Source organism: Dryas octopetala, chromosome 2, assembly GCF_963921425.1.
Source record: "Dryas octopetala chromosome 2, drDryOcto1.1, whole genome shotgun sequence".
In the NCBI taxonomy this organism is placed as follows: domain Eukaryota; kingdom Viridiplantae; phylum Streptophyta; class Magnoliopsida; order Rosales; family Rosaceae; genus Dryas; species Dryas octopetala.
The window spans coordinates 13,913,572-13,925,056 of record NC_141367.1 but is presented as its reverse complement, the minus strand read 5'-3'; the positions used below and the strand labels follow the sequence as shown (position 1 = coordinate 13,925,056).

The 11,485-nt window shown below is 36.9% G+C and overlaps 1 protein-coding gene across 1 annotated transcript; it reads right to left on the bottom strand.

The window, feature by feature from the left end:
- Positions 1-3,106: 3,106 nt before the first annotated feature.
- On the bottom strand, positions 3,107-10,437 carry LOC147293279 (uncharacterized). The gene is made up of 6 exons (XM_086233800.1): positions 10,187-10,437; positions 9,699-9,879; positions 4,828-5,030; positions 4,571-4,701; positions 4,369-4,444; positions 3,107-4,280 (listed from the first exon to the last, which is right to left on the bottom strand). The coding sequence occupies exons 2-6, from the start codon at positions 9,833-9,835 to the stop codon at positions 3,982-3,984; spliced, it is 846 nt and encodes a 281-aa protein (XP_086089926.1). The 5' UTR covers positions 9,836-9,879; positions 10,187-10,437; the 3' UTR covers positions 3,107-3,981.
- Positions 10,438-11,485: the final 1,048 nt, after the last annotated feature.

Below are 11,485 nucleotides of genomic sequence, written 5' to 3'. Positions count from 1 at the left end.
TAAAATATGTTAACTAGATACAAATACAATACAAATTATACAATATCAATCAAATATATAATTTAAGACAATCAAATTCTATAAAGTATTAATATTTATCGTAAAGATTCTTATGAGCCTTATGGCAAATTATTGTTACCTCATTTCCAAATTGGTCAACTTCTGGTGAATAGGGATCCAATTTGAAAAATACGTTGTGCACAGCTCGAATAAGTTTACCATCATCTCCAACGCCAGATCTATATTAATAGCGAGGATTCAAATAATAGGCTGCAATCATGCATCAAGTAAATATAGAAATACATAATTAGTAATTTAGTACATTAATTGAAAACTAAATCAATTAAAAAAAATGTAGAACCAAAATAACAAATAAATTATTGGGTTACCTGTCCAACCATCGCACATGATTGTGCAACCATAAGTTGCCCAATCGGTCTTCAATCTGTTAACATGCTCTTGCATTTCTTAAAATTCCTGGTCCAAAAATCTAGTGCATATCTGATAGGGTGTTGGAGGTTCTACTCCTACTCCTGCCTGTTGACATCCTATCACAAAATTTTTGAAATGATGAGATGTTGCTTTTAAAGGATAAACATTTTCATATATGAAGAACTTGTTGATCAAGCATTGCATCCCATCTTTGATTGACCTTCTAGAAAATAGATTTTTAACACTTTTTTGGCGTGCTTGAGCTGCCTTGTACAAGCTTGGTGCTACTGGAGATGTTGGTTGTGATTCCCTCATGCTTGATCCTCTTTGCATCTGTGCACCATTACTAGACCCAGAACATTTTCCTCTATTTGGGACTTTATGTAAGTGTTCCCTCTGCCATTCTGCTGCTCTAGAAGCTCGAAATGCAACTCGATTCGAGCATCTCGAAATTCTCTTCGCTCTTGAGGCCCCATATCATCATTATGATCCTTATCATCATCACTCAGATCAATCTGACCTTGTCCTCGAAGCTCTTCCCTGAGCTCTTACATCTGTGTATTTTTTTCCTCTTTTGGTGTTGTTTGTGTTGCATCCATGCAATGATGAATTGTTTCACTTCTGGTGAGACACTATTGCATCGTTGCACATTGTTTCTAGGATTCAAACCACTAAGGTGATATTTCAATCATGTCACTCCAGCACCATTCATTATAATGCCACAATATTTGCATATTGAACCTTGTTTGCTACCCGGTAGTGGATCGACATGATCCCAAGCTGAATCGCGTGATCTCCATCCACTGGCCATTGAATCCTAAATTCCTAATAAAAAAAAGACATACACAGTAACACAATAACAATTAACAAGGGAGTTAAATTTCATGTTAATATCATATCAGTATATCACCAAGAAATGAATATCATATTAGTTATTAACTTATTACTAATTTCATATCATATTGATATTACCAATTGACAATTCCATATTACTAATTTATAATTTCATATCATATCATTAATTTCATTTTCATATTAATTATTAATTTATTACCAACTCTATATTAATTTCACTAATTCTAAATTACCAATTCGACAATTCCATACATGATACATATCAGATACTATTAACAAATTATACAAATTCCATATTAATTATTAACAAATCATATCAATTTCAATTCCATATCATATCACCAATTTCATCTTCCATATCAATATTTATATCTTATACAAATTACACAAATCATACAAATCAAAATCAATCCAAAATTATACAAATTATACAATCAAATATGCAAAATGTCAACATCAACCCAAAATCATACAACCAATTCCAAAATTTTTCAATTAATCCTAAAATTTTAATTTCAAAAATACTCAAAATTGGAAAACTAAATATGGGGAATTAAATCCCATATTGAGGGGAGAAAAACTAACAAAAAATTTTGATAATCAGAGGTCGGAGTGGCCGGAATCAGTGAAACAAACCCTTTTTTACTAAAAATGTGAAATTATCTTGTTCAAATTCAAAGCCCATAACAACCTGACCAGTGACCACCAAAAGAGAAGATCAAAACCCAAAACCAGCACATAGAGCCCAAAGAGAAAAAATCATGCAGACACCCTCTCCACTGCTGCGCGCAATACTGCTATTTCTCGGGGTTAACTGGTTAAGCACAAATTTCTGGGGTTAAGCACAAATTAGCAAATCCCTCTCAATGATCGGAGATGGAAGTTGCTTTGAGGTGGCCGGAGGCTTCGAGGTAGTCGGATGCTTCGAGTTGGCCGAAGTTGGTGAGAAGACAGAGAGAAGTCAGAGAACAGAACACAGAGAACGCCAGTGAGAAGAGAGAGAGAAGAGATGAGTCCAGTCCAAGCGTCTAGCAAGCCAAGGAGAAGACGGAAGATGGAGGAGGGAGGAGAGAGGAGTGAAGAAAGAGAGAGAGAGCAGCGCTGCAAATCGAGTTTGAGAGCGAGTGTGCGACTGTGCAGGTGAGGCAGTTTGTAAGTTGGGTAAGTTGAGCGAAATTTCTCTTAAATTCAAAAAAATTTGCCTGAAAGAGTGTTCGAAACTTCGGGCGAAATTATCGAATATTTCAACGAAATATTCCAAAATTTGGTCGAATATGTGTTCAAATTTCGAAACCCCTAAAAATCAAAATTTTCAGCAAAGTTTCGAAATTTAAACCCTTGGATATATACAATCTTTGGGATCCATTAATATTCCTATAATATGCAAAGGTGCAAGGCTGTAGCAAAATTAATGCCCTAAAATGTGCCCAATTCCAGTCACTTACTGGATTCCTAACGTTTAGGAATTTTTTGGGGAAAAAATTTATAACAATATTAACTCTAAAATGGCATAAGTTGTAAATAATGGGAAACTAGTAACCAAGGGATAAAATTTCGGGTTTCGAGGAAATTTCGATGGAAATTTCGACGGAAATTTCGAAAATTTTTAAATTTCGACAAAAATTCGACGGAAACGACCGAAATTATTATCAAAATACGAAAATTTTGAATGAAACTTCACCATATGTTTATTTAACATATTATCTACTACATTGATAAAAAACATTGAAAAAAACCAAATTATATGGTAGGTTTCATGTGATATGTGATGAATATAATGCGCGCTGGAGGCAAATACTGTTAAAAAAATGCTTCACTAATTAATAATTACTTCAATAATACCTCAATTTTATTTTTACTATGATATTGCCACATGAATTACAAAAGTAATCAATACCACATAGAGTTTCTAGGAGGTTCAAAATTTCCGCTGTCTTCAATATCATCATGTCCAGAGTAGGTGTAATGTGAAGAATAATCATCCCAAGATACTTCTCCAGCATAATTTTGCATGTAATTGCCAACATGCCAACCATATGGATCAGGAACCTGTTGTGGTTGAATTTGCCCATAAGCATACTCATTTGAAGAGTTTGTCTCTTGTTGTGCCAATGAGTTACTATCAGACTCAACCAAGTAAGGCAGATGTGGTGGGTAGAATATTTGAGGGTTTTGCCCATAATTGTAATTGTAATTGTCACTTCCTACCCCCATAGAGCCAAAAGTGGTGAATAATGAATTCTCTTCTTCTTGTGCCAAACTCTCATGACCTCTTTATCTGCGACTATAGTCTTTCCCTATGGCACCAATTCTTGGTCCGGCACGCCTACTCCCATGATCCTCATCTTGTGTTGCATGTGTGTAGTGTGCTTCGACAGAAAATGGGCTCATATACTCTTGAGCATGTCCAGTGACATCTTCATTTCCACCACCACCACTACATCTACCTCCACTGTTGGTAGGAGTGCCCGATCTTGTGCTAGAGTTGCCTGATCGAGAAGCATTAGTGGGAACTGGCTCAGTACGATGTGTCGACCTTGGTTGCATAAGTTCATTCAAACTTGTAGTAGGGCTCACCTCCTCATTTAGAACTCTGTCCACATTGATACCTTCCTGACGTGCTTGAGCTGCAATATCAGGGTCTGGATTGCCTGCATCATCATCTAAATGGAGGGGCATAATCCACTGATAAAGCTAGTTTTCCTCCACATCATCATCCCCTATAGCAGCATCATATATATCCAGCGGATCATATTCATCAACGCGATCCTCCTCTGCTTTCTTGTCTCGAAGTGCAAGCCTCATATTATAGTAGCAATATACCATTTTTTCTAACCTACTATATGAAAGCCTGTTTCGTTGTTTGGTGTGTATGAGTGCGAAAGTGCTCCAGTTTCTTTCACAAGCTGATGATGACGCTGTTTGTGATAAAACTTTGATGGCTAACTTCCTCACAGTAGGCGCATCACTCCCATACATGATCCACAATTCACCTGAAACGAAAAATTTGTTTGTGTAAGTGTAACTATAAAAATAAATAATTAAGTTAATCTAACTAATACAAGTAAGATGTATACTCACTAGGAGACATTCGTGATCTAGCAGCCTTTGCAGCTCGCTCTCCGAACATTTTTCGGGCATCTTTAAAATATGTTAACTAGATACAAATACAATACAAATTATACAATATCAATCAAATAAATAATTTAAGACAATCAAATTCCCTAAAGTATTAATATTTTTCGTAAGAATTCTTATGGGCCTTATGGTAAATTATTTTTACCTCATTTCCAAATTGGCCAATTTCTGGTGAATAGGGATCCAATTTGGAGAATGCGTTGTGCACAACCCGAATAAGTTCACCATCATCTCCAACGCCAGGTCTATATTGATAGCGAGGATTCAAATAATAGGCTGCAATCATGCATCAAGTAAATATAGAAATATATAATTAGTAATTAGTAATTTAATTCATTAATTGAAAGCTAAATCAATTAAAAAAAATGCGGAACCAAAATAACAAATAAATTATTAGGTTACCTGCTGCGTGCAAATCGTGTTGTAACGTTTTAAACCATCGATCGTTGATGATTTTTATTACCCACCGTGCACCCTGTTTTTTTTCTAGCTCTTCCTTCACGACACGCATCAACTCATAAATTGATCCCATTGTAGGATACACTTCTGTGTCGACAATACGTAAAACTACGTAGAGGTTCAAACAGACCGCACACCTTATGCACCTGTTGCCAAAAAGAGTGATCAAGAACTATATTTTCAACCGTGATGCCTGCATCTGAACGCCGGAAATTGCTACGACCCCAATCATCACTGGTGAACAATTGCTTCAGCCCCATCATCTTACCATACAAACTATCCAATGCAATATAGTTTGTAGCAAATCGGGTGGCACCAGGACGAACAATATCTCCCTTCGTGATCTCTCGCATCTTTGCCAACAACCAGTTATGGTTGTAAATATATTTCGTGATCATTCTGGTTTTTTTAATCACATTAGCATTCTGCTCTTTCTTCCCCATCTCTTCAAACATTAGATCAATGCAATGTGCTGCACACGACGTCCAGTACACATTGTATTTGTTCATTAACTTCTTACCTGCTTTGACAAATGCGGAACATTGTCGGTCACAACTTGAACAACATTCTCCTCTCCAACCTCCGTGATTACATCCTTCAGTAGCCCATAAATATATTGATGATCCTTTATGCAATCTGAAGAATCAACGGACTTAAGGAATACCGACTTCCCTCTTAAGTAGGCCATGAAGTTTATGATAGACAGTTTGGTTGGACCTGTCCAACCATCGCACATGATTGTGCAACCATAAGTTGCCCAATCGGCCTTCAATTTGTTTACATGCTCTTGCATTTCTTGAAACTCCTGGTCCAAAAATCTGGTGCGTATCTGATAGGGTGTTAGAGGTTCCACTCCTACTCCTGCCTGTTGACATCCTATCACCAAATTTTTGAAATGATGAGATGCTGCTTTTGAAGGAGGAACATTTTCATATATAAAGAACTTGCTGATCAAGCGTTGCATCTCATCTTTGATTGACCCTCCGGAAAAGAGATTTTTAACACTCTTTTGGCGTGCTTGAGCTGCCTTGTACAAGCTTGGTGCTACTGGAGGTGTTGGTCGTGATTCCCTCATGCTTGATCCTCTTCGCATCTGTGCACCACTACTAAAGGATGAGTCTACAGAAGGAGAGTCAAAATCTTCTAACGAATCTGAAAATGAAGAATGCAGTTGTCAGGTAAATGTTATTTCCTTAGAAGATAATATGTTACTTGACTTAGTTGATAAAATTCAGGATCCAGTCCAGAAAAGGGAAGCTTTGGAAAGCCTGCTTGAGCGAGCCACAAAGTCAAATGAAGAGAAGCAGAGCAGGATGGCTCAAGCCGACAAATTCAAGCCATACAATTTTCAAAGTATTATCAACAGGATCCAGCAACAGACCCCTAAAAAGGAGATAACCATTGCAGACCTAAAAACTGAGGTCAATCAGGTAAAAGAAGAGCTAAAAGCTCTTAAAGGAAAGATGTTTCAACTAGAAACCCAGGTGAATGATGGAAGAATTCAGGAGAAAGAATTTGAAGAATTCTTCCCTGAGGAGCAGGCTGAACCTAGTGGAACCATAGAACAGTCAATCAATCTCATTGACAAGGTAAGATACCAGAAATGGTACACCAAGGTAACTGTGATAATAGATTTAAATGAAAGGAATTTTCAATTCTCTACTATTGCCTTGATTGACTCTGGTGCTGACTTGAATTGTCTTAGGGAAGGGTTAGTACCTTCTAAATATTTCAATAAGACCACTCAAATTCTTAGGATAGCGAATGGGAAGAAATTGGGCATAGAATTTAAACTCTCTAACTCTGCTATTTGTAACAATGGAGTTTGTTTGCCTGTCCAGTTTATCCTTGTTAAAGACCTAAATCAGGCTTGTATCCTAGGAAATCCCTTTTTAAGTGAGTTATATCAATCTAAAAGCATGCAGGTTGATCAGGACGGTATTACCAGTTAGGTCCAAGGTGTTCGAATTTACTTTAAATTCATCCAGGAACCCTTGTTCAAACAGGGTTGACATTATTGCTGACCAAGTTGAAAGTAAAGAGAAGTTTCTATTATCTCTAAAAGAAGAGATACAATACAAGCATGTAGAGAAGGTTCTGAAAGCCCAAGAGCTGGCCCATCCATTAATGTTCTGGCCCATGAGGACTCAGAAATTGAAGAAATCGAAGAAGCCTTTAGACATCCTGAACATGATGCTGAAATTAACAAAGTCCAATTTGGAGCAACACAGGTAAGAACAGCTCGTACCAGGAATTATTATCACAGGCCCACGCCTGTTGATATGCAATTTGAGGAGAATTGGATAAATGATCCAGTTAGGTTTGACGGGTCTTCCATTGTTGAATGTAATATAGACGGCAAGACAGAGTACCAGATCGTGGACACCTTTAGACAAATGATGATGCTAGCCACTGCTTTGAAGGCAAATCATAAAAATAGTACTGATAGGAATTTTGCTGTAGCAATAGTCTCTGGTTTTGCAGGTTAGCTCAAAGGATGGTGGGATTTCTTGAGTCAAGAGCAAAGAGAATCCATCCTAGGGCAAAGAAAATTGTCGTCAAGCAAGAGGGTGGTATGGAACGTGAAGAAGAACAAGAAGATGCGGTCAATACACTCATTTTTACACTAACTCTTCACTTTGTAGGTTCCACTCAATTAATCCAGGATAGGTCTAGAGAGGTTCTCATGAACCTAAAATGCTCTAGTCTATCGCAGTACAGGTGGTACAAGGATGTTTTCATGGCAAAAGTATTCACACGTGCTGACTGCCATGCTGACTTCTGGAAGGAGAAGTTCATTTCAGGTCTTCCAGCCCTGTTTGCTGAAAAGGTAAAAAACAGGTTAAGGGCCAAGTATGGAGGACAAATTCCTTTCCATGCCTGCACATTTGGAGAACTTAATGGAGAAATCTGTGCTGAAGGATTATCCTCATGCACAGATATGAAATTGAAAAGGCAAATCGAGAAGGAAAGGCTGCTTAAAGGAAAGGAGCTAGGCGACTTCTGCGAACAGTTTGGCTTCTCAAAAGAAGCATCAATGGCGAGAAAGAAGAAGGTGGCCAAAAGGCAGAATCCTAAACAGGATTACTATGCGAAAAAGAGACCCTCTTACCAAAAGAAGCAACACTTTAGGAAGTCACAGTTTGGTAAGCAATCTAAACCTAAACAGGTAATGAAGGGAAAAGGTCCTACTTGCTATAAGTGTGGAAAAGTAGGACACTACCATTGAATTCTAAATTCCTAATAACAAAAAGACATACACAGTAACACAAGAACAATATTAACTTATTAATATCATATTAGTTATTAACTTATTACTAATTAGTAATTTCATATCATATTAATATTACTAATTGGCAATTTCATATTATTAATTTGTAATTTCATATCATATCACCAATTTCATTTGCATATTACTAATTTCATATTAATTATTAATTTATTATCAACTCCATATTAATTTCACTAATTCTAAATTACCAATTCGGCAATTCCATACATGATACATATTAGATTCATACTATTAACAAATCATACAAATTCCATATTAATTATTAACAAATCATACCAATTCCAATTCCATATCATATCACCACTTTCAACTTCCATATCAATATTTATATATCATAAAAATCAAAATCAACCTAAAATTATACAATCAATTCCAAAATTATACGATTAAAGATTCAAAATAAACCCAAAATCATACAATTAATTCTAAATCTATATAAATCAACCCAATATCAATATAATTTATCTTATATAAATCAACCCAAAATCATACAATTAATTCTGATCCTTAAATATTAATAGGTAATGATAAATTGATAATATAAGATATTAATATAAGATAAATTGATAAATTGATAATATAACTATATAAGATAAATTGATAATATTAATAGGTAATCAATTAATCATACAAAATCATATAGACTTACAGTTACAAATCAACTCAAAGTCCAAAACTCCAAATTGATTTCGGGGTTAGCTGGTCAAGACCTAAAAGAGAGACTCGGAGTGGCTTCGACTTCGAGGTGGCCAGACCGGATGCTTCGAGGTGGCGGCCGGAGACAGAGCAGTCCGAGAACACAAACAGAGAAGATAGAGAGAGAAGAGAGAGCTGGATGACTTCGTTCAGCCTTCAGTCCAGTTCAAGAAGACGGAGGAGAAAGGCGAGCCGTCGGCAATGCCAATGCAGATCGAGAGAGGCGAGCGACGGCGCTGCAGATCGACAGAGGCTAGCGACGGCGCTGCAGATCGAGAAGGGTGTGCGACTGGCCGACTATGCAGGTGAGAATATGAAGGTTAAGGGTTACGGGTTAGCTGGGTTAGCTGGGTTAGGCTGGTTAGCTGGAGTCTTGGGAAATTTCACTAAATTTCCACGAAATTTAAGCGAAATTTCCACGAAATTTCTCTTAAATTCAGAAAAATTTGCTGTTAAGGATATTCGAAATTTCGGCGAAATTTCGAATATTTCACTGAAATATTCCGAAATTTTGTCGAATACGTGTTAAAATTTCGGAACCCCTTAAAATCGAAATTTTCAGCAAAATTTCGCCGAAAATTTAGAAATTTAAACCCTTGCTAGTAACTTATTGTTAATCTATATGGCATATAATTTTAAATATGGGTCTAACCTATTAATTAAAAAGTTATGGTGTTAAACTATGTAAAAAATAAATTCTAGGGGCTAATATATTACGTTATGCATGCATATAAAAAATGGGAATGAATTTGCAATTCATTATAAAATGAACAGAAATGCAAATCATAAATAAAATTTAAAAGACAAAAAAAAAAATTCATTTTACCTGACAGAAGAAATCAACTTAATATTTTTAATTTTGTCTTTCCTATCCCAGCCATCCCGATAATGAAAATGAGCAAAAGGTGCTTTTGATTGAACCAAGTAGTCGAAATATCCCATCTCATCATTGGGGAAATCCATTTCTTATAGTTTCTTGGATAAACTATCTTCTCAAATAGATCGATCTGCGAGCACAAAGACCAAAGTCAAAACTCAAAAAGACCATGCTGCATATCATTCTCAAATGAAAACAAATACGTAAAATAAATCAAAACAAAAGACCCTAAGGACCAAAGCAGCACCATTTAAAAACTAATCAGTCAAATATCAAAAAGATACGAACACAATTTCCAGGGAGATAAAGAGAGTAATCATTTTGATCGAAGAGAGTATAGAAACAGAGTAAGCCAAATCTTAAGGCAGTCTATATATGTATTTATATGTGATTTGTGAATAATAGAAGTGTATAGGATGAGTTTCGGATTAACAAACCTTTAACGAGGCACTTTCAAAGGTTGAGGTTCTCAAACCGTTTGGACTCCAAGAAAATTTCTTGCTTTGTTTCTGAGCAGACGAGAGAGAGGGAGAACATGGAAATAAATAGCAGAGTGTGAATTAAAGTGGAATGGAAGGAGTGTCGGACCTCAAGCGCCACTCAATTCTGGTTAATTGTGGAAATTGGAATCAATTCTGAAGATTGGGAACTGCGCTTGGTTGCTGGCCCCCTCCTTGGCTTTTTCAGCTTCGACTATCCGTGTGGTCTTTTACAAGCTGTTTTCAAACTTGAAAACCATGGTCTCTGACATGGATATGACTAATGCTGTTTTTTCTTTTGGTAAATAATGGATGGTGTTGGGACCACTCACAGCTAGTTATCAACTACTAATATTCAACACTTCAGGTCCTTCAGGATGTCACTTTAAGCAAGAAAGAGTCAGTTTTCTCTTCAAATATTCAGTTAACAAAAGTTAAAATTACCCTTCAAAATAATGTATTCGAGTGAATATATCAAAAGTTTGATAGAAATTGAGTAAATTATTTATAAGTATCTCAATTATACACTGATTTTTAATTTAATATTCAAATTTTAAAAATTTGACAAAAAGTACCTTAATTTTTATTTTGTGTCAAAATAGTACCTCCGTTAGTTTTTCTGTCAAATAAACCATTATATGCTGACGTGGCAGGAATATTTTCGTCTTTTTACCCACATTTAAAAAATAATAATATTTTAAAAACTTTTGAATAAAAAAATTATTTAAAAAATTAAAACTTTTAAAATAAACATTAAAAAAATTAAAACTTTTAATTTTTAATTATTATTTATTATTTATTATTTCTTAAAATAAATTAAAATAAAAAATTATTTAAAAATTATTTTTCCCCCTTCCTCTTCCCCAGCCCGCCCCCCATCCTCCCTCCTCTCGCAGCCCAATGTCACACCCCTCCCCCCACCTCCAGCCCCATCGCCCCCCCACCCAGCCCTTCCCCTCCCTCTCCTCCCAGCCCCTTCCCCTCCCCAGCCTGCCCCCTTATCCTCCCCTCTCTCCCCGCCCGACCACCCTCTTCCCCCCCCTCACCCAGTCCCGTCGCACCCGGCCCCTCCCCCCACCCCCAGCCCCGTCACACCCCCTCCCCTTCCCCAACCATGCCCTACCCCCCACCCAGCCTCAGCCACCCAATCTCAGCCCCGTCCCCTCCCCTCCTAGCCCCCACCCAGCCCTCCCCTTCCCGCCCCACCAGCCCACCCCTCTCACCCCCTCCCTCCTCTCCTCTCCTCTCCTCTCTTCT